The following is a 24,650-nucleotide window of genomic DNA, read 5'->3' as shown; positions in this document are numbered from 1 at the left end:
AACTTCAGTATTTTTGGGAGACTGGAAGTACCGCATAATAGTGCTTTTCCCCATATTTTATGAATTAATATAATTAAATATTGTGATCCATTAGAAAGCTATGTCTTGATCTGTCCAACCTGAAAATGCAGATGTGTGAGCTTTCATATGTAGGTTGGAAAATATAATAGTATTTTAATGAGATGACAAGGGCTTAAGCACTAGAAGAGATGTGTACCAAATTACTTATTGTATAGGTTACACGTCCATGAACAGTTGCATCCTTCACTGCTAAAGGTGAGGCTCACAGATCAAGGAGAAGTGCCATTGACATGGTTTTCATCATACAAGGCCTTGAAAAAAGAAAGAAGTGACTTCTTACAACGTCAGTCCAGTATATTACGGTATAAATAAATTAGGAATGACAAGAAACTAATTCTAATTATTTTTAAATACATTTTTCCTTTTAACACTTCTTCAATAAAAATGTTGTTTCAGTTCAGAGATACAGGTATTTTGCTTTTCTTTACAAAAGTAAACAATGCTAATACTTTTTTCAGGTTGTTTTATTTGCTGAGTACAAGTCAAGGTACCAGGATTTGTTACCAGAACTGTTGCGTGTTTGGCCATGTACTCATAACACACTGAGAAGAAGCTCTATGAAAGTTCTCACTTGCACCTTGTAGCATTTTTATTGTTCTACCTGACATGAAAGGATCTCATTCCACTTACTGTGTTTATTTGTGAAAGCTGTACTTCACGTGTTGCCAGACTAGTTCAGAGCAACGTCGATTGCCTTTCTTATATGTGTTCAGGTTCTATACAGTTTTCCTAAGAAGTGACAGCAGTGTGAACAGAGATAATAAAACTGGTGTCATTGAAAAGGGAGATGCATTTTCTCAGCTTCGTTTCTGAATAATAAAGTAAATTTGATTTCCATCCATCTCCTTAAAAATGGAAATGTTGTATTAGCGAACTGATTCTTAAGAAAACTATTGAGAAGGATGACCAGGGTGCTTGGAAAGAAGATACTTGAGACTTGATGGGGGAAGAGAATCCGTGACATGCTGGTCCTGTTGAGGCAGGAGGATGGAACAGGAACGTAAGTTTACCAAATTACAGTTGTTCAGACCATTTTTGAAAGTCGTTGTTCATTACTTTCAAAAATCATAAGTAACAAAAAAATGTTGCTACCGCAATCTGGCCACAGATCATAGCAACATAAGAAAAGTTTGTTCAGACACAGAAGACAGGCAGAATTCCAGGAGAGAAAGCACTGAACCAAGGAATTCAGACTAAGTAGATCATTTTCTTCCAGCAGATGTGGTTGTTACTTTTGGTTTTGTAAGCAGCGCAGAAACATATTGAGCTGATAAATAGCATGGTGGTGGTTTAACTTTCCAGTTCTCAAGGAGAAAACAAAGCAGTACTCTTCAGTACTCAGAGTCAGTTCATGGCTAATTGGGTCATCAAGAAGAGATAGACTCATCGTCATAACTTTCTGGTGACCAAACTGAGGCAGTCTTTGAGAGAGTGTTTGCCTGTGGAAGTCCAGATCTGCTAGGGAAAACAGTGAGCTGTCAGGATGAACATGGTGCAAAGTTTGTTTTGATGGCATATAGAGCATGGGGCTTTCATATAGTCGATAGATAAAAATAAGAGTTTTATTATCAGAATGCTAGAGATGTTTCTCCTTGTAGTTCATTGTGTTTAGCCATGGTGTTATTCTTTTGAGGAACTGAGAAAGCTGAAAAATAGTGTTTTATCATTCCTGTCATGGAATTATTTGGGATGGTAGTTCTGCCAAAAGGTATCTTATTTTTCCTTTTGTTCCACATATCCAGTGCGTATGGCTGTAAAACAGTTCAGTGCCATGGCAGCTGGACTTCATTGTTAACATTTTAATTAACAGTACTTTTTAGTTACCGCTGCAAGCTGATTTTTCCTAAAATGTCTTCCTCATACTGAACCTTAAACTTTAGGTGGTTTGCCACAAAATGGGCCAGAATATCCTTTTTGTAAGTCACAGAGAGGTGGTGCAATGACAAAGGCATAGAAAACTTTATTTGAAATTTTTAAACTCATTAAAGCTATTTTAAAGGGGTTCACCTGAAAAGGCATATGAAATAGAGATACTAGAGTATTCTCCTCTCCAGGCCCAAAGATATTTTTCCAACTTCAGCCTCCAGCAACCCCCTCCATGTATTAATTCTTTTACAATATCTGGTCTTAACCTGTGATTCTCCATATGTTTCAGTACGGGTGTTGGACCACAGTGTACACTTTTTGCCTTCCAGCAATCCAAACATACGTTGGGCTAAACTGCAAATGCTGAATATTATCATTGTGAAATTTTAATTTACTTTTTAGAGGTTGTTATGTTGAAAAACTTAATAATGAGCTTTGGAGCTTGCAGTTTCCAAAAGTATAATCTTGATTTTCTTGCAATTAATGACTGTAGAGAGAAAGTGATATATCAAAAGCACATATTCTGCTTGCTAAGCAATGACATCTAAAATATCTTCTGTAATGAGCATTACTACAAGCACGGTAGAGATAGTACCGATTAATGGATTTTTTTCTCTGTAGTAAAATGTCTCAAACTATGCAGTTATCAAAACGACTGTGTCAAGCAGTGAAGGTATTGAGGCGGTTTTTGTTTGGACTGATCTAGTCATGTTGCGTTCCAAAGTCAAGGTAATTTATAAAGTAGAAGGTAAACTACTTAGGAATTTTTATTGTATTTGTTTTACTATAGAGTTAAAGTTACTAATAGACAGCCAACTCTACTAACTTTTCTAACTTTACCAGGTTGTGTGCTATGTCAATTTGCAGTTATTGTTAAAATATATCTGGGGGGGCGTTGTTCTAGCATGGTCCCAGCTGTTTTGCAGGAACGTCCATCTTGAATAAGGGAATGAAATATAATATTCCCTTCCTTGCAGTTCAGGAGCAGGGGTAGGTATGGGCGAAACAAGTATGCTTATTCGGAACTTTGCAATTCTAGCATGCCATATAGCTGTAAAATAAGTCTTACAATGCTCTTGTGATGAAAGTATTACCATTTTAAGAGAAAATGTATGACAGATATTCTTCCCTCCGGGGTAAAAGAGGTTGCCCAGAGTAAAAAGAGTAGACTTTTAAACCCTGAGTATTTTTCATTTCTCTATCTGTGCATAGAGCGCAGTTTCTCTGAAGTCTCATTTTCTTGGCGTGCCACATCAACACGCTGCTGAGGGTTCTATTTGTCTCTGTTGCCCTCAGGACTCCGAGCCGTCAAATGAGGTGGTCTCAGAGGCCCCGGGTAATGTGGTACCCTCTACCTCAAGAAGTAGCTCTGAAGAGCTGGTATCGGTGGCACAGAAACCTCCAGAAGAGGTAGGACATTCTGTGTCTATTCTTTTCCAAGAATAACTGTTGGGGGATGCGCATTTGCCTCTGGTTTTCATGCCTAGTGTTGTTTTACTCATAGCAGAGAGTTTTTGAAGCTAAAGCTCAAGCTTATCCTCCCATACCAAAAACATACAAGACCAAGGTAAATCTCAGGAGCTTGATTAATGGTACCTATAAGCCAAGTATATTCTGTCTGCTACCTTTTTAGTACTGTTTCTTGTTACCAGTGATTAGGAAGATATTTTTTCTTGTTCCTGTCTTCCACACTGTGACAGTAACAGGAGTCCCATTAGATTCTGCCAAATTAAACTTTATGACACTAAAGAGTCAGAAGTAGAATCTGTACATATGTATATAGGTAGATGTAAAGCTTTTGTCATCTTTCACTAAATTTAAATACAGCTAACTGCTGGGTTGTGCAAAGGAAAGACCCTCACTAATATTGTGCCTTTTTTTGTGCCCTTGTTCTCAAAAAAAGTGATATGAGATGCTAATGATGTAGTATGATCGTAAGTCCATACTCCCTGCTGTTACAAGAAAAGGTGCTGGCTTGTAAGGCAGTTCTAGAATGTAGCCAATGACATGTGTTTTTTTTCTGTCCCTGCAGTGGGTACTTGTTACAGTACACCGTAGCTGGAGAGAGGTTGTCTGCAGATTTCATACTCGCAACTTCATTTTATGGTAGCAATCATCCTTTCAGAGAACCTTTATTATCCTTATATTAGCCCTTCCTGTGAGAAGGAAGTCCTTCATTTGACATAGTCTTAACATTATTAATCTTGGCTTCCTCAGTTTAGTTGTTATTATTAAAGACATTACAAGTACCAGGTAATATGAAAACTAGTCTTTCCTGCTCTTTTCTAAGATTTCTTTTGACTATAATCTTACCAGTAAAGGAGAGTATGAAATAGTAGCCATAGGAAATACAGTGCCATTTATTAGTTCTTTAGTGCAGCCTTTAGATAACTACCAAAAACCTTCTTGAATTTCTCCTTTCCTCTGATAGTCTTGTCACTTTGTCTGAAGAAGAGGGAAGTCCGCAGTACAGGGCCAGGAGAATTCTTATGAGTGCCTTCTGGATTAAGACCAAATAGGTACTTCATTTATTTTGGAGTATCACCACGTATTCTAAGGTAGAAAATAAGGTTATCACATCTAAGCGGTCTTGAGGATAGAGTAATATAAGCTTTTAGTAATACTTTTGTGTGTATTCTTGAGCAGCAAAGGAGTCTCTAGTCTATGGAGGGCCATGGGTTCTGCCTCTTAACATCTCAGCTTTGCCAACTTATCTCTCCACTGGAGAAATTAAAACTGAGAGCACAGATTATATTTAAAAATAAAAATAGGGGAAAAGTGGTGCAGAAAGAGGAATGAAACATGATTAGTTAGTAAAAGGCGACCAAGAGAAAGATGGGTATACAGTTTTTGCCTTCGCAGCACAAAAATAGGTGAACTGTGGGGGAGAGGAAACTTCAGAGAATTGAAAGACGGAAATAGACCTTTTGAATTTTACTAATATCTCATTAATAGTTTATGCTGAAGTTGTTTTACTGAATGTGGGGTCATAAAGTATTGTATGTGTTTTATAAGGGAATGAGACTTTCTCCAATCGTATTTACTGCAGTTTATATAAAAACAGAGAGAGGTGAGTCAGAAAGAGTTTTGTGGTTGGATTTGCAGGGAACCTTGAGAGGGGAGCACCAGTATGCTGAGTTTCCAAATTCAGAACCCACCATGAAACAACCCATCTAAGTTACGCATGGGTAAGTCAGCACAGTAAACAAGCATTTGTGAGTTACACCCTAAAAAGGTCTTTAACAAAACAAAAGTGTTTGCAGAGCTTTATTTCAACTAATGCCTTTTTTATTTCTCATTTTGTTTGAACTCTCCTGGTACATCACTCCCTTATGTTCTTTCAGTATCTGCTTAATGAGTTAATATTTGGTATTAACTGCAGCTGCTAACAGATGCATTATTTGTATAATAATTACTGTCTCATCTGAACTCGATCTGTCGGTATTGGTGAGAAGGCCGTTGTTAAGGAAAAGCTCAAATGCAGCCATGGAAAAGAGAAATAGGAGAAAGGTTTAAAGAGGGCAAAATGGCTATCAGACTAAGGATTTCAGGAAGGTGGAGGAGAATCGGGAAGGATGTGGAAAGTGATGTTCAAACAGAGTCTCAGGCTTGCAAATGTGAGGAGAGACAGTTTCTGGTAGGAGAAAGTAAGGAAAATCCCATGAGTTGCCACGTCAATTTGTATAAAGCATAGTTTTTTTCCTGCTTACAATTTGTTTTCCTCTTAGGTAGGCCAGTCTGAATCTAACACTAAGTTACCTGTGTCATCAGTTTTAACTTTGTGGGATGTTGTTTGATCGCTTGGGTGAGGCTTTGTTTTGCATGTCCAGTCGTTCCTCCTAGTAGAAACGATGGTTGGATTTCAAGTTTTGCTCAACAAGAGGGCAAGGTGGCATCCACCTCTCTTACTGCCTCTGTTCTTTCCAGCCACTTTTCGTGCTTTAAAATCAGGTTTAGATCTGCGTGGTATAGGGAAAGTGCCCAGCTATGTGGCATATGACAAAAGCCACTGCAGAAATAATTAATTGGGTGTTTAGATTTAGATAGCTGTGAAGGATTCAGGAAAGTGCGTGTATTCATCGGTGTATTTCAGATGCAGAAACACTTTGGGCTATAAAATAACCAAACTGTATTTAAAGTTAGAAAGATACCTTATTCTGTGTTTTCAAAAGCTTTGCAATCCTCAGTAAAATTTAAGTTGTATAGATTTGCATGACTGAATGATCTTGATTGGAATCCATACTAAAATGAGGATGTTTCTTGTGTGATTGTTGCATTAATACTGTATATATTTAATGTCTTTTTTAAGAATTGGAATTGAAAAATGGAATTGAAAGAAAAATTCCATGCATTTGACAGGGGACAGATGTGTGCCATCCAAATTTCAGTGTCAATAGACTTTCTTAGCAGTTGCTTAGAAAACTGTAGAATAAAACTGCTTTTCATACAACATTATACTAAATTGTGTAGTTTTGGTGGTTTCCTCCAACAATAATGCTTAAAATAGGAATTTTGTCCCCACAACTCTTTCAAAATTCACAACTGCACTATTGTTGGTACGATCTGCATCACTACATTGAATTATATTTCTGATGTCACTCATTCTTTACCATGAATTGATGAAAAAATATTCTCTGGACATGTTGATTATGTAAGATTTAGAGCATTTAAAGTGTTTAAAATGTATGAATAAATTTGCTTGAATAACACTGTAATGGTTTCATAAAATTGAAAGTCCGATGAAATAGGTTTCATGGCCCTTGCTTTGTTTTCTGTGGTCACTTTCATTGTGCGTCTGGCACTTGCAGTATATGTAGTTAATATATTTATAGAGATTTTTAGATGAATATACAGTGATGTTGAAGAAAGTGAAGGTTTGTTGTTAAAGTAGTTTTGCATTCCCTTTTTCATGTCGTGACCGAAGAACAGGACGGGTGGGCTGTATCTTGATACCATTTCTCATCAGCAGCACTTCAATGTACGTGGAGTGATGGTGTCAATGGTTGGGTATCTAAGCAAGAAGAGACTAGTTTTGACAGTTCCCTTAAACCCAAGTCTCGTAAGAGGCATATCCTCTTCTTTAATTAGAAGTAAAATAGAAATACATGTGTTATGTGTATTCATTTCCTTTGCTGATCCTGTGGCAAATCAATTAATCATGTTTTGATAGTGTAAGCCTAGAGGCTAACAGGGCTGTTCTTTCTGAATGGCTGCATTTCCAGAGCAGTACAAATACAGATGAAATGCTGTGCCATTCTCTCTCTTGGATAAAAAAATGAGTTAAACAGCCAACCAACCCCCTACTTCCAACGCAAAAAAGCATGTATATGTGTTCTGGAGCATTTTAGGGTAAAATATGAATGACGTGACTGTAGCATATGAAGAGGAATAGCTTATGTATCTGTGGTGCTTTCTGAGTTCTGTATTAAAAATATAAAAACTGTGCAAAGCATTGTGAATCTCAACTAAAGAAAGATGAAGATAGGTATCCATTAATCTGTTTCTGAACTATTAGACATTCAGTGCTTGCAGTTTATCTGAATACAGCGCAGACTTTTTCCCACTAGTCATGAACAGCTGAGGTATAGTGTTTTATTTTATAGGAAGAGACGTGTCCCGCACTTAAGTCATCTGCCATTAGTCATAAATACGGTACAAGCAGCTTAAAAGGATTATAGAATTCAGTGTTAAAATTGTTGCATTATTCCTGGAAAATCTGGGGGAGCCATCTGCATTATTTCATATACAAAGGGATCATTTCTTAATTTTTATGAAAGCAACTGGCAGCTGATATTATCTTCTGTTTCCTGAGTTATGTTCCTTCCTTGATCTCTGGATAAAAACCTTTCCAAAAGAGTCCCAAAAGAGTCTTTAAGTTAGTACGAAAAGAGATTTTTTTTTTTTTAAACCCGACGCTATAAACTTCATCAGCAGAGCATCCAACCCATGCTTATGCTATTTTATTACACTGAGGTGTTTGCTTTTTAAACAAAGTGTGATGTAACATGTTCTGAAGGAACTGAACAAAAAGTAGTTCCATGGAGAAGCTGGTAATAAAGCTTCAGTGGTATTTTCTGCATCTCTGTTATTAGAAGACTGTTCAATAACTGGATTTCCATCGCTGACATCTTTCATTTGAGAAAATAACTCAGTCATCATGTGGAATAACCATTGGCAAGAAGCAGAAAGATGATTTGCACTGTTAGAGAACAGAAGAAATTGTTAAAGAAGATATACATTTGTATATCTCTAAGTGCAAAGCTTTTATGCTTGTGCTGGTGCAAAGGCTGTGCGTTCTTTTCTGAACTTCATAGGCCTAGCAATATTTTCCCTCTGTTCTGTGTAACTGCTAGCTTGAACTCATTTAATGGAAGAATTGTGTCAGACTGTGGTTGCTATAAATATGTCGTTCTTCCTGACGCGCTGTTAATTGAAAACAAAATAGTTACCCACATAGAGTGGGTTGGACTGCATATTTACTCTTGGGCAGTAACTTTTTTGTTTAACTTTGAAAGAGCTTTCCTGCTCAGAAAAGTCATTGGAAATTTCCATGGTGTGTGGACCTAGCAGACTGTTTTCTGATGAAAAATCAGAAGTGATAATTTACTAGGTATTCTGTATCGTAGATGAATAATTTCCCTTTATATCAGAAGTTGCAGGCCGGTGATTTTGGAACCGAAGCTGGTTTGTGCTCTGAACCTGCCACTCCACTGAAAACAGGGTGTTCATGTCGTGCAACACCACAAACACTACATGGCGTTCTTTAACAAAGAGAGGAAAACACGTTAGCTCATCTGTGTCATCCATCCCCTAGCAGACATAGGATTGATCCCTCAAGTGCATTTGTTAGTACTTTATTCTGGTTTTAAAGCTTCTGAGCAATGGCAGTTTTCACACTTTCAGAGCCTTTTCCTTTAAACTCCTATTCAAAGCATCTTGCAGAAGATTTATTGCTCCCCTCCTCTGTTTTCTTTGTGTTGCAACTCTCGTTGCAGCAGATTACAGATCTGGAATTGCTGTGCATTTGGAATGTTTTCTGGACCAAAGTCGCATTCAGAAGACTGAAATTTCTGGACCTGAGTCAGATTCCAAAGACTGAAATTTGGTTACTTGGCTGCGATGCGGTGATTTGGCCCATAATCCAGCTCCTCGTGTTAGAGTGTGGGTTCCAACCATCAGACTCATTTATCAAAATAGAGGAGTTGAGTCACCTGTTCAGATCATTTGGCACTCAGAGGATTTGTTTGCTTTTACTTTTTATGCTTCTACAAATAATTGTTACGATTACTGTAGTTCCCATTAATATTTCGTAACAAAAGTGCTAAGCCACATGCCTAGAAAGTCTTAGAGTCGCACTGTGTTAAAAGTGAATTAATAATGAACAGAGAAGAGAAGATAATACCTTTGACTACTGAAGTGATTCCTCTGTGAAATAAACTGGGAAATACAGTAAGCATGCAAATGCTCTGCAGTTAGGAATTCATATTTTCCATCTAATCTCTTCACATGACTGTTTTATGTAATCTTCTTAATAACAAAACATAAAGGTCGCAAGATGGCTGGAAAATGCTGTCAAGCAGTTCTGCTTTTGAAGTCAAAATTTATTTATGTATATTTAAACTGTAAATGGCCTTATGGAATGAGGGCTCCTCATGGAAGAACATTATTAATTTCAAAAATGAATTAGGTCTGTTTAAAATTTCCACAAATCCAAGGCATTTTTCTTTATTTAACCTTTTCACAGTTTCTGCCATTCTTTAAAGTACATTCAGTCCTATATCATCTGTTACTCAGGAAGGTATTTAATACATGACTTGGCATCATTTGCATTATACAAGAAGATTAACTTTACAAGCTCTGCTATTAATCTGAGTAGCTCTACATATTGACCTATGAAAGAACATAATTAAGTTAGCTTAATTAAGTTAATTAATTGTTACACTCTGATGAACTTACTATTGAGAGGAAATTAAAGTCAAATAGAAAATGGCATTCATTGGTTTGAAATCATATTTTAAGGAATTTTACAAAGATACATTATATTTAGATGACGAAAATATCTATTGTGTAATAACCAAAGCAGAGGCAATTAAAAATGTCAAAAGCTGAGAATCCCTGCAGTATTCTTTCTTATTGCCTGACATTCAGCCACATTTCTAAAAGCAATAAAAAGAGCGTGCTAGAAATTTAGGAGACAACTGTTGTGACGTTTTTTTCCCAATACCCAAATAACTGAATTCAGGAGTTGACACCATTGCCTATGCATGGACTACAGAGAAAAGCACGCTATAAAAGTTAGATAAGTGTTATAATCTGGTATCAGACTCTCCTCTGAGGGGGAGAAAAGGGGGAAGGTTTGAAAGACAACACCGGGCAGCAAGCAGTATCCTGTCAAAAGTACAGACTCACATGTCAGCAGAAGAATATCTTTCTTATGCAATGATGGAGGGGAAAGGAGACGCCCAGCTCCTGGGATTTCCTCCGCCAGGTGCATTTCTGTTGTCAGGAGTGCCTGCAAGTTTGCTGCGGGAAAACGAACAGGGTTACTGCACAGACCCTCCGCCTGCCTCAGCATCTGAGGCGCGCTCGTCCATCTCTGTACACACTGAGGTGTACCCTGGAGATCATCAGTTCCAAGTAGCCATAATTAATAAAAAGTAAGAGAAAAATGGTGAAACATGCAAAAATGTGCCACGATAAATACTGCCAAATGAGCAGTTTATTAATCTGTCAGATTCATTAATTTTACCATGGCTTTAGTTTGAAATTAATTTGTCTGAGCAATTAGTATTTCTTTACTAATTTTTTTCCCCCAGATATATAGATTTTCTGGATGGCGTCCTCGGTGATTTTAGGATTTCATGCTTTCTTTCTACTGTAAAAATGAGTATTTTATCTCAAGTGAAAACAGTATTTTCCCTGAGGTATTATTCTGTGGCATTTCCAGATCACATGAAAGGGTCATTGCTCTGTGGATACATTATCTGGAAAAATAGCAGCATTGAAAATGGGAAGCCAGCGCCATTTAGAATCACTTGTGTACAAATTTGTATTCATATTCTGAATACAGATAAGTTGGAATTTCATTCCTTCAAAGAAAAAAAAATCTTTCCTTGAATGATACTAGGTTCTTTTTAATTTGAAAAAAAAAAAAATCTGAAACATTCTTTAAAACAGATGGGATCAGAAGAAACAAGTAAATTACAGCTACTATATATTTAATAAGATATATTGTTTTCTTTAACACCTTTCCCACAAAAAAAAATAGTTTTAATTTTTGTAAATTCAATTTCAAATGAACACGTTGTTATATTTGGCCACTTCAAAGTGCTATAGAGTGTTAAACAACCAGTTATATTCTAAGAAGAAAGAACAGCTTTGATTTCAGCTTAAATGACATGCTGTAAATCATATTTTTTGGATTTTTTTTGCTAGAGGATAAATTACAATTAAACAAGCTTTAGGTGGGAAAATAGCAGCAAGTTGTGCAAGTTGAAGGCTGTTTCCCACCTGCTGTACATTTTAATGGCTGTACTGATATCAGTGGACTTCACTGTATCTGTGTGGACTGTCTGGTCAGATATGACTGGATTGTTTTGAGGTATTCATGCTGTGACATGATACGATGTCATGTAAGCTACTGTTGTCATTTGCTGTGCGGCACCTGTGATACACAATGGAAGTTCTTTCCTGGAGGAAAGTAAACGTAACTCCTATCTTCAGTATGTTATGTACACACTCTTAGTGTTCTTTTTTCTGTCTTTTCTGAAGGGTTTGCTATCATCTGTCTTATCTGTAATATTTGTATGAAAAATTAAGCAAATACGTTCTCTGGTCATTGTATGCAGTGTAAATATTAGACTTTACTTAGCATGGTGTGAACAAAGCAATGATCCTTTTTCTAGGGGATAAGTAATGTCAGAAATTTTCTGTTTCAGTTTGATATGTCAGGTTGAAAATATCTTCAGAACCCTTTTAAGTTATTATAGTCTAGACTTCGGATAATGAAGCTTGAGCAGAGTTGAAAATTTCAATGTCATCTTTAAGGTAGTGAAGATAAGCAGAGGTCGGTCAGTAGTCATTAATAACACAGGTTATATAGGTTTTTCCCTACCCAGTTGTTTCAGGGTTATCTCTGAACCGTAGTGCAATCCCAATAGTATCGCAATGCTGCTTCATCAAAGTATTGTTTCTGTAAATTTCTCTCACTGTTAAGCAGAAGATTTAGACATTGAAGAGTTCGTATTACGTAAATATTTTAGCACAGTAGGATCAGTGATGTGTTATTTATTCAAACAGCTCTTTTTGCTATTAATGTGTATTTTTGTGGTAGTCTTATATATATTAATCTACCCTAATAAGAAGTAAATTAAACCTAAAATTATGTTAACGCCAAGTATGTATTTTCTGAAGAGTATGAAGTAGGTTAACATACACCATTAACTTTCATAGCCCTCATTGACCTGCTAAATCCTTTTTAAGTGAACAGTTCTCCTGTAATTAATTTTTTGTTTTTTAAAAGCGGCTACTCAGCTATCATAGTCTCTCAAAACCTCTAGATTACCTGGAATACCCAGAACTACATATTCTGTGCTGTTGTTATGGGCTTTGTTTTATCTAGAAACTGTGAAAACTTTACTGAAAATACAGTTAAATTCAGAGAGACTTGGACTATGATCTTTGGGAAGCTGGTGATCCGTTATCCAGTTCTGATGTGTTTTTCTCTGGTAAGATTCCTGTTTAAATTGATTGAAGTCAGCATAGGAAATTAGCACACACCTTCTGTCAATGAAGATACTTTTGTGACCTCTCATAAAGACTGCTTTGGTGTTATTCTGTATTCTCCATATACACAAAAGAGGTGGAGATACGTCTGCCGCACAACTTAGCTGGATAAAAATACTTCTCTAAACCTCCGCAGATTGTGCCAGTGTTCCCTGGGAAAGATGCTTGCAGAGGGCTTTTCAGGGCCCCCAGAGTCGACTTTCAGCTAGGGGAATGTATTTCACTGCTGGCCAAGGCAGGGGCCAGAGGTGCTTGGCCATTCAGCAGCCAGCAGAGCACATCTCTGGGCAGGTTACCCCAGCCCAAGCCCACGCTGCTGCTGTCCCCGCCGCCCGCCTGCTGCTCCCCTGGGACCAGAAGATGAGCGAGCTGGGTCCGTGGGCTGAGCTGGCAGACCGTGGGGTGGCATCCACAGCGGGTGGAGGGAATGCCGAGCTGTGGACCATGACCTCCCTCTTCAGTGGCAGCCTGCAGTTAAATGACTGCATTGTTATTTCAGTGCTCTAGAGAAATTAAATTAAAATAACCCTCTGAATACCTGCTAGTGTTTCTGGCTTTAGTGCATTGGCCAGTTCTTCTGTATTTATCCATCCAAAAGGAGCACTTTTTCCTCATTTTACAGCTCTCCTCTCAACCCGTAAGAGTAGGCTTGTCATGTTTGGGTTGTTCAGGAGATTAACTAAAATTAAGAGCTACTGCTTTATATTGTAGCTAATGAAAATCCTGCTCTTCTTTCTGCAAATTAGGATCAATTACTACTTGTAAGATTTTCAGACAGGTGATTAGTTACACAAAATTTAGACTGTGGTTTGAAATCAAGAACCACAGGCATTGGAATACACAGAATGTGATATACATGTGCTGGTATCCTTGTGACTTTTTTGGTGATCTTTATCAGAAGACAGATTTTCAGACTGTTAGTGCGCAGGGGTGTATCCACACCTTGCTTGCTGGAAATCTGTCACTGTTGGTTTGCATTCAGCAAGGTATATGGAACCATAGGCAAATCTAGGACTCTAATCTGAGCATCCTTTCTCCAAAAACAGTAAATTGAAGTAGTAGGTTCTAATACGGGGTAGATTTATGACCGAAATTCCAAAATGAGCAGTCAGTGTAGAAAGTTGCCTTAAATCCATACAAGCAATTGATGGTAGAAGTGTTACCTGTATCCTTGGTTAATTGTTTGGGGGTTTTTTTAGTGTGTTAAATATTAGTCATAACTTCAGTCTTATTAATCTGTAGCTAGGTGTCATTCTCTAAGGTTCATAGATTAGAAGACCAGGAGAGATATTATCAGGTAGTCTTATTTATTATGTGGTATATGCCATAGTACTTCTAAATTTCTTGTGGATTAAAGCGTGTTTTTGCAGAGAAGGTATCCATCTTCATTAAAAACATTTCAAATGATACAGAGTGAATGCAAGCCCTTGAATAATAATTTGCTTCATGTGCTAATGACCTCCAGTGTTAAATATTAGTTAGTCTGGATTTGTAATAGTTCGGCTTCTATCATTGTCAGCTAGATCAGAGGCTCATTTGCTTTGGATTTTATTTTCCCTGTATAAGCCTTTATGGACTGTGAGCTACTAGTCTTCCACTTTAACATATGTTTTCCAAACCTTTGATGGTACTTGACTCCATTTTTCTCCAATTTTTCAACAGACTTTTTGCGTGTAGGCACTCACTATAGGTAAAGTCAGTTAATCCAATATTGGTCACACAAGGTATTATGAAGATAAATACCCATAGTTTAGGAGGATAAAGACATACCTTTAGAAAGTATCATCTTAGAGAATTGCGGAAAATTAAACAGAAAGTCAAGAATAAGGGCATATTTGTTCTAATGTAGGTCTGAAACTGGGTGCTGTAATAGTCAAAATGGAAGACAAGATACGAAAAAGTAGGAAGTATGAAGAAAGAGAACATAAAGAAGGGAGCAGAGCAGTGTTTCTGCATTTTAGATGCTTATTTTTATTCTCATTTTCTGACAGTCTTTATTTATATAGTTAGCTCTGGGAAAAAGATCTCAGGAAGTCAGCATTTAAAAATGGAATCACCCATAGAATATAATTTATGTGTGTGTGTGCATGCTGTGCAAAATTTGAGATGTTTGTTTCTGCAAAATGTTGCTTGTTTTAACATCCTCTTTATATTTTCAAGGGTGGTATTTGAAATGGGGATAGAGGCAAGAATGATGCAGTGCCATTCAGAGCCTGTAGATAATCCAAAAGCCACCATTGTTCGTATTTTAGCCTGATAAGCAGCAGAGTAAAAATAATCCAATTCCAAAGTCATGTTGTTACTGGAGAAAGCTTTCAGTGTCTGCAGAGGCACCACGTTATTAAAAAAGGGGAAGCACATGAAAGAATTACAAAAAACGAAATCCAACCCCTGTTCCTGTAGGAAAGATTGAGCAGAGGAAACTTCCTTCTACACCACAAGTGTGACACCCTGCAAGATCTCTGCTCTTCTCGTGGAGGAAAATACATTTGATCCCTCCATCCCTGCCTCAAGATCTCATGCAGAAACATTGAACACTTAGAGAAAATTTAAAAATAAACTTTTATTTTAATTACTTCATGTAAGATCAAAAGGTGGAAGAATTTATGGTGTTCCTTAAAATAATATTACTGATACTAAGTATTTCAGGTGAAATTTCTTTATCTCAAATATTATTGTATTTAGTAATAACATTTAATGAGGGAAACTAATAGGGGTAAATTTGTTCTTGCCTTCACCTTGCAGTCTTCCCTGGGCATCTGCCTGTGGCCATTGAAGGCAACAAGAAACTGGGCTAGAAAAAGATCTGTTGTTACCCAGTGCATTTATTTATGCCAGAAGTCAACCTGCCAGTGTTCAGGTGAAGTGATGAAGCTGAGAAATAGTGTCAGAAATTAAAACCTTTCAGATGCAAGATTGCATACATGGTGTGGTTTCAGTCTTTTTTCTTCTACTAAGTTAGCATCTATAAATTAGGTTTTGTAGTTCACTGTTTAATACAAATGTAGCACACTGAGAAGATGGCTTAGCCAGTTTTTCCAGAGTACTATAACTTTAGAACTTCCTGATTCTTATTTATTGAATTAATACTAGCTTATTTTCATTTAAATCAATATGCATTTTAATTTGAATTTAATAAGCAAGGAGTCTTTCTGTTACAGTCTGTGAAGCTCCGGTAACACAAATGAGCAAATAATTCTGTTCAATGGCAATCTTACCCCAAGAGCTTGTAATTTTCAGTATTTATTTTTAACTCCATGATTTGTATTGTGAGTACATTTCAATTTTGCAGCAGGGCTATATGATTAAAAACACTGAATCAAAAAAAATTTATCTATTTCTAGTAGAAAATCAGACATTCTGGATAAAAAAAAAATTAAATCATGTTGTGTTGGTTCTGTCACTACATTTTGGCTAGGGTTTGCACTTAATAGGAGAGGGTTTTTTTTAAAAGGAAAGATTCATAAGACAACTGATAACATTGTTTCAAATGTTTGGAGATATCACTGTTTTTTTCCTGCAGAGTTTATTATTTGGCACTTTATAATAGCCTCTACTTCTCTACGTAATACAGAAACTTCAGTTAGTAATAGAAACAAAATTAAAGACAGTGAGCAGATCACATAATGGAAGACATGGATTCCCAGTCTTATTAATTGGTAAACTTAAGCTGGAGATATATTGCACATATGAACTGGGAAAATGGAAGGCTATTTGCATAAATATTTTTCCACTGTTAAAACACATCATTAATAGACTTCGTCAGATCAGACCAAGGATCTGTATCAAGCAGCTTCATCATCCATGTAGTCATGAAGTGAATGTCATCAGAAATCACTGGGCTTAAACACTTACCAGCTCAATATGATAAAATGACTGCATTTTTATTTACACAAGAACCTCAAATCCTCATATTAAAAAGTGGCAAATTTTTTTGCCCTTTGCTGTTTTAAGTGTGACACATGTAACAATTATTCATCATTCCGTAATGGATCATTCTTATCATAGTTCTGTGTCTCTTCTGTATATATAGAATAAATATTTATGTTTTCTCATTTTTCTGAACTAGAAGATACTGGTAGAATAGGTTTGAAGTGTCAGCTATAATTCATTGCCTGCAAAGAAAACCTTTATACTGATACTGTATGAAAGGAAAAGAATATCTAAATCATTTCAGCAGTGAGCTTATAACCAAGATAATATCAGCATTTTCCTTCTTGAAAATATATCTGCCATAAATTAAAGGAGGTCTTCAGTATTTTATTAAAATGCTTCTGACAAGTTTAACCCCATCTACAACAGGAATGTATGTATGAATACAAAAAACTTCTTTTTTAAAAAGTGAAGGTCGAGTGAAAGTTAAAACAAGCTTGCAGTAAGCTTCATATTAATTCAGCAAATATTTTGCTTAGAACACATTAACAAATAATGATGCTTATTTGCTATCAGTCTAAAGGTACACATTTTATTACAGAAAGCTTAGGATATATGTAGCACTTCTGTTTTGTACAATAGTAATATAGTTTGCAAAAAATCCCATGAAATACGTGTATACTGAGTATATTTGAGTGAACTCTTAATTTAGTTAAAATTAGTCTTAGCATTAAACATAATAGAGGAGAGGTGCATATCATAGTATATAGTTATGTTCAAATATATGCAGAGCAAAGTAATTGCATTAATATAATTAGAACTCAAAGTATGTTTGTAATGAAACATTTTACACACAAATACTGTGGTTCAGTATCTTAACATGTTTTCAGATATTGCTTCCACTTTCTTTAACAAGAAAATGCAAGGAAGTGTTGGTACTATTCCTAATGAAGTGATAGCACAAGAGGAAGGTTGTATGTGATGAAACCCTGCACCTGTTTTGCAGAATTCATAGCTGTGCCTTTGTTATTTTTTAAAACCATTTGATTTGAAGTACTATAAAGGGTCATATACTGCCTTTCTCTAACAAGGGGAGAAATGTAGCTGCTTCCCATTCAAAGGCGAGTGGCTAAGTTCCGTGATTTCTTTGTTTTCCCACATTTACAGCCACTTGCTCCATAATTCCAGCTGCTGCTGGAGAGTGCGTGTCTTCTGAGGGGGTGCTCTCCAAGGCTCTTGGGCAGAAGAGACATTTCTTTTCTGGGTCCAGGCCCATCCACAAAAGACCCAAAGCAACTGTCACAGGCTGGAACAGCTTTTTGCAAATAAGTAGAAAGCTGAAACGAAGTTTTGGTGTTTCTGATGTACGAGAATTTTACTTTCAACCCCGAGTGTTTTTTTTCCTGCAATAAATTTAACTTTGATCACTAATTAGTATCACATCACATTGATGTTGAAACGAGCTGGAAGATTTTGAATGGTCAAGTACTTAATAGGAAACTTATGAAAATATAGTTTTATGAGGTATACCAAACATTTGAGTTTGCAACTGCTGCATAGAAACTTGATAATTGTTTTCTCTAAAAAATCAAATATTAAAAAATGTGAGAATGAATCCTTCCTTTCCATGACAAAACCATGGAAGCAGTCCTTCATTTTGGAAGCAACTAGTGTGTTAGGAAGGTCATTATTGTAAAGCTATGCATTTGTCCCTGCTAGTGACATGAATAGCTAAGTGATCTTATGGTATTTGCTGTTGTCAAATTGCATTAACATCTTAGGCATGATGAGAATGTCATTAATGTGAAACAAAAGTTAATTACTATGATAAGACAATAAAAAATATTGCATGATCTGTAGCTTGAAAGAAACTTGCGATTTCAATTTGAATTCCTTCTGTAAATATTTCCAGTTCCTACAGACTCTGAATCTTTACCTTTTGTGATTATATACAGAGAGAGTGGAATTTACTCTTGGATGGACACTCTGTAGAAACAAAGTGTTATGGGTGACTCCGTTTGCTTGCCATCTGTCCTTGCCGTAAAGTTTTTAGCATATGTATTAGGGAATTGTTGCACTATCCCATCCCGAAATCAAAGTGGAAGATAAGGGTGATAAGCTATGTTCTGGGCATTCCTTCTGCTGTCCACCGAGTGCATCTTGTGTAAGCAAATTGTGTAACTTTCAGAGAGCTCAAATGCAGGAAAGGTGAATTTGAGTCATGGTCAATGAAATTAACAGAGGTTCTGTATCAAACTGCGTAAAAGTGAATTGATTAGCTCTGTTGACATTTCATTCAGGTTTTTAGGCATCTTTTTTAAGATGATGCTGTTAATGTACTCTGAATTTTGGTCAGCCACCTCAAAAGGCCTCGAAATAACACAGTACTTCAACCCAAACAGCTCCCTACATGTGGGATGAGAACCTCCTTTCACTGGTAGGTTCTGCTGCTTATTAGAGAGAAGCAATGGCACCGATCGCATTTGTGTCTATAAATTCTGCACACTTGATTTACAAGGAGCATAATACCAGAAAGATTGTTATTTTCTGGACAGCAGACAACCATTTATATTTGGTCTTGTCCTGCAGATTCATTGGGTCCTCTTACCTTTTGAAGAATCTGAACAAATGAATAGTAATAAAGGCAGGAAATCAACTGCATCGTTCCATTTTCCACCAGTTGCTCCAAGTGAGACTGTAAACTGTTTTTTAGGATAAAAGCTTTTCTTTTAGTGTTGTTCTACTCAAAATGAAGGCATTTGATGTGGAAAATAAACCTTGACTAGGTGGACAACACACAATTCAGAATCAATTCAGCATTTCATTCAAAAAAATCAGTGTGTCTATATCTGTATGGATCTGCTTCTGGAGGGCTATCTAGAGCTTTCAATTGTTTGCATACAATGAAGTGCATACCAAGAACTTAGAATTCACAACAGCCCATTGTTCTTTCCTTGAAAATATTTTGTTTGAGTACAAGAGAGATGCTATATGAGTATATGTCTGTATAGAAGTATGAGGTCATACCTGTTGTAAATCAGGCACTCGTGTTAGGCTGTCACATGCTTTTGGCTATGAAGAGGCGTGCTAGTAACTTAGCATTCGCAGCGCATCTGTCGATGAATTGGCTTCTGCTATACTGTGGGACGAGTTCGTCAGACAAAAACTGTGTTAGGCTACCAATACATGTACTTGCATACAGCAGAGGCTTTTCGTGCTCTGGAAAAGCCTCAGTATCTTCTGTTCCAAGAAAGTGAGTACATTAGATATTGATTTATTACAAGTCAGCTTTCTGTGCTTTGAAATGGAAGTAAATACTTGGTTGTGCTCATCCCTTCCTGAACTGCAGGAGCCTGCCTACATTTCAGAACGAGTATGATCCCTTCATGGCAAATAGAGCAGACATACTGACTGCTACCTACTTCACACTTTTCAAACATACAGCAATATTCTGAGGCAAGCAAACTCCAGGATTGTATAATCTGGTAGATTTCCATTTACTAGTAGTGACTTCTGAATTTCACCATGAGAATTCACATCTTCATAGTGCTCTATGCGGAGCTCGCTTCACATCTTCCAGCACCAAAAGACTTCATTAAGGAAGCCTGCTGTTAGTCAGAAGCAAAGTCATATTGCCTTTTTCATATTAGCTCCATAATAGCTGGCTGTAAGTGTGTGGCTTAGAAATTGCAGCAAGTCAGCCAGTCTTGCTTTTGAAAGTGTTATTTCATGGAGACAGTCAGGAGAGATATACCTAGGGCTGTCTGAAGTGCTGATTTCTTAGACCACATATGCTTGCTTGAGTGTGCCTCTTGGAGAGTATGAAAAAAATGGTTAACTGCAGAGTATCTGCTGCTCGATTTTGCAGGGCTTGATAGATCACTGGTTCATAAACAGTAACGTGGAAAGCAGGAGAATGATGCACAAGCTGTTGGGGAGATCTGGCCTTTCACATGTTTGGACAGGCATGACATTTTGTTGTCCATTGACTCTTCTTATCCTTTCCTGCCATGGATTATGAAATCATGTGCCCTGAGGAAAGGGAATTCAATTATGCATTTAACATTTTTGGATTAGTGGTGAATATGCATCTGGTGTGGTGAAAGCAGGATGGTTTTATCTATAAAAGTTAGAGAGAAAAAGTTATCTCAGTTGATATAAATATGATCACAACCTGCTGTATTCCTCAGAAAATCTGTAGCACTTGAGACAAAGGCTGCTATTATCACTGTTAGAATCTAAATATTTTTTTCAGCAAGATGAAAAATTAATGTGATGGGACTTTTAAAATATTAAAAAGTTTGGCTTATGAAAGTGATGATAGAAATCTGACACCTTGTCCAACAAGAATGTAGGGGCAATGGCTGACATGACAGCTGACCAGCAAATAGACCAGTACAATGCAACTTGAGATGTCTGCTCCACCTCATCCCAACCCCACTAAAATTTTTCCATTTTTGACAATTCCTTTTGCATGAAAAGGCTTGGAAGCTTAATTTTCCAGGTACAGAAGAAAAATAAAATAAAATAATGGAATGAGTAGTGACTGGATGCTGCTAAGTGAGGATTAGTGATTTAGTCGTGAACTAGTTCTCTTCCCAAAGGAGAGAAGAAGGACTGACATCTGGCAATTGCTGTTATTGGCTATGGAATAGACAGATCTGAAAGAAGCAAACAAACAAAAAAGCTGAACACATAGTCAGCTGGAAAATTAATTTCTGTGTAATATCCAATTATCTGAAATGTTTAATTTTTAGACTCCCAATCATTGCTGGTGAGGTGGATTAAGTATGTTGCTCAACAGAATAAAACTGAGGTTAAATATCGCTTCATATATTCCCTGTCAGAAAACAAGACTTTTGGCTTAAAAGGTCTTTATGACAGATGAATGGGTTGAAAATTACATTTATCAGTGAAATATTCAGTGCCTATGTCAGCCATTACAAAACAAAGCCCATATGTGGTGGTTTTCTGGTGGGAACACATTGCCATATCACCAAATGTATTTCTAATTTTCTAGAGATAGAGACTGGCGCCTGTTTCAGTTTTTTTTCTGTTGAATACCCTTAAATGTCAGATCAGAGCAAAAATTATGATTCAGAATTAAAAAAAGCAAACCAACTACCAGATACTTCCTTTCTAAGAAAATCTCCTCAGTCCCCCCACCTTGAACATACCTATAAGTGGTAAGCTGTTATTTCTACCGTATCCTTCTATCAAGAGAAAATGTTCTTTTGAGGAAGTAGACAGAGAACAACATCAAAGAAAGAAGAGCCTGCGTCTAAAGGAACGGACACTAAGATTTTAAGCGTTATCCTAAGGATCTTCAGAAACGTTCCTGGATGAAAAGATGAGAATGTTGTGAAGTAGGCTTTGAAAGCTAGAAGGCAACGAGCCTGAAGATGGTGAAGCATCCACCAAAGGGTGAAGTTCTACACATGTTGAGAAGGCAGCAAAACGAAATAGTTTGTGAGAGGAAGGTGGCACGGCCTTGAGACGTGATGTTTTCACCTGCTTTTGTCTAAAGCTATCAGCGCAAAATAAAACAACCAAAAGGGCATGAAGGAAATTCCGTTTAATTCTTTGTAGTAATGGATAAGATATTGAAAATGAAAAAATGTGTTTGGAACTTTACCCAAGTAATAGGGAAGGTCTGTGTTGCATTTAATGAAACTTTCAGACAAAATAAAATTCTTAGCTCTCACCTCAGTCGCTCAGAGAAGCAACAGGAAAAAAAAAAATCACAGATACAGCCCGTATTTTTACATAGGCCAGGAATGCAAATCCTTTTCATTAAGCAAGAATACTAGCTTATTGCTGAGAGCCAGTGCAGGCAAAGTGCAATTCAAATCACCTTGGAAAGAATATTGCCAGGAAATGTATTTTCCATTTTCTTGGGTCTTCTTCCTGCTTCATGCACACTTTCATGCTTCTACCAGCTTAACTCTGAAATATCTTTTATAAGCAAAATCCTTATATCATGTGCGAAATTGTAGAAATTATTAAGGAACAATTTACCTTTCTGTGGAGAAGTATATTTGGCTATGCAAAAGGAACTACATTAAGAAAATACATGCTTCACAAATGGTAGAAAATACCATTTCCTTTTTGCAGTGGTAGCCAGTTGAGAACTTAGCACAGATCCCCAGGCTACAGAATTAACATGAGTTACCTCCCCTTTGTCCTGGAGGGATAAATACATATTTGTCCTGTTTTCCCACTGTGAAGGGAAGTAGGAGAGCTACAGATAGGTACTGAAGGTTGATGGAGTGAGCTCTGGCACCCGATTCACTTGCATTGTGCTTTCTGCAGATTCTGAGTTGTAGGACTGTAATCCATTAGTTTATTGAAATCTGCTTTTAATTTGGGTAGGTACAGTTTTCTTTCTCCTGTTTCTGCTCAAGGCAGGAGTTAAGAGACAACTATGAATAGATACTAGTTTGGCTAGGATGAGAAGGTGTGTGGCACTGAATGTTGTGATGGGAATATCTTAGTGGTATGCTTTCGTCATGTTTAAGTTGCTTAAAGATTTTGGGGTTTGTATTTTTGATTTAAATACCTGGTGAATCTCACTGTGCTGACGAAGTCTGACATCATATCCACAAGTGATGAGCAGCAATGTTGTGTTGCCTTAGAGTCATCAGTGGAGCCAGAGCTTCTGCAAGGAAGATAAGGTGATGCTGGTTTTCTGGCCCTTTTTTGCCAGGACACATAGATGGCAAACCACTGGCATCGACGAGCGTCTGTCATTTTCAGGACATTGTCCAACTTGTCACCTGTGGTTAATCAGTCTAAGAAAGAAAAAGCAAAAGTAGCAATGTACAATGTAGTATTGTTTTCTGTGGCAGTAAAATATCGGTAAGGATTTCCTGAATGGGCTCCTGTCTGCTGTAGGGTGGCTGTTCAATGTCCGCATGGGTGCTTTGGCCTGTAGAAAAGAGGAGATAATACCTGCTAATGAGGAGGCTCTTGCTGAACAGTGTAGCTTATACACTTACAGGCTGCACCAGCAAAGTACCTAATGCCGTAATAACCTACAAATCTGAGCTATTCAGGTTGGGATAAGTATTATAATCAATTATTGTGGCTTTCAGTAGAGTGCCTGTTCCTCTTCTTCTTGTCAGCTTTAGCCTCTTACCTGCCTTGTTGAGTCATATCTTGATGTGAAATAATTATATCCGGTCATAGCTAGCGCTGAATGCTGGTTCGTGTGAAGCTATCTGTGGGTTAAACTTCTCAGTTAATGAGGAGCTGACTGTGGGGGATTGGATTACCACCTGGATTAAATTTCTAACACAATTCATTTCCAGGCATCCTCTTTCAGTATTTTCACTACTCTTTAGTCTATATTAAGGTGGAAATTGGATTAAAAGGACAAAGCGTGAAGTCATTTGCTGAAGCAAACAGAGTGTTAGTGCCAAATTTTGTATAGAAGGATGCTGCTGAAAGGACTGCGGGTCTCTCTTCTAATCCACGGAGAATCCCTCCGCCTCTGAGTTTAAGGACTTCGTTTCCAAACACAATGCACAGGGGGTACATAAACCCCTGTTAAACAGTTCATTTTGTGCATTCATCTCTTGTTTGTTTACGGTATTAAAAATGTTGTTTTCAGCCTGGAACAATCTCATTCATGCAGAAATCACTATGTAAATGTAGATACTGTCTTAGTGACAGCTCTGTTCAGAACAAGCATTTTAACCTGTTGGGCAGTACCAATAGCTGTCCCCCTATAATTAAGATTTTAAATATATGAAAGAAAATTCTGCTTTTTATTTTTCTCAGCAAAATAAAGATTTTCAAGAGGAAAAATTGGTTATATGTAGAGGCAATGCCCACTATATCTGAAAATGTGTTGCTAGCACAAATGAATTTTTGCTGTTCGTGGATGAAGGGAATGTTGTGTGTGGAACTTCCACTGTCCATTGAGTAAACAGCAAAGTTTGAATTGTAAGCACAAGACAGGACATTTTCAAAATCCAAAATCAGAAACTGAATATCCAAAAGTTTGTGCACCCAAAGATGCAATTCTGGGCCACAACCTTAAC

The 24,650-nt window shown here is 37.1% G+C and overlaps 1 protein-coding gene across 3 annotated transcripts in view; it reads left to right on the top strand.

Annotated features, from left to right (window-relative positions):
* The window catches only part of PHF14 (PHD finger protein 14), a 166,584-nt gene that overhangs the window by 128,933 nt on the left and 13,001 nt on the right, over nt 1-24,650 (top strand). The window contains exons 18-19 of one of the 3 annotated variants that reach the window (XM_075419260.1): nt 3,244-3,357; nt 5,053-5,135. The exons of 1 other annotated variant lie outside the window; for it this stretch is intronic. In XM_075419260.1, coding sequence (XP_075275375.1) covers nt 3,244-3,357; nt 5,053-5,124 — 186 coding nt within the window. In that variant the 3' untranslated portion in view covers nt 5,125-5,135. The remainder of the gene's footprint in view (nt 1-3,243; nt 3,358-5,052; nt 5,136-24,650) is intronic. One more of the 3 variants, XM_075419259.1, reaches the window with a different exon arrangement.

This window comes from Opisthocomus hoazin, chromosome 4, assembly GCF_030867145.1.
Source record: "Opisthocomus hoazin isolate bOpiHoa1 chromosome 4, bOpiHoa1.hap1, whole genome shotgun sequence".
Classification (NCBI taxonomy): Eukaryota; Metazoa; Chordata; class Aves; order Opisthocomiformes; family Opisthocomidae; genus Opisthocomus; species Opisthocomus hoazin.
This window is presented reverse-complemented; position numbering and strand designations above follow the sequence as displayed.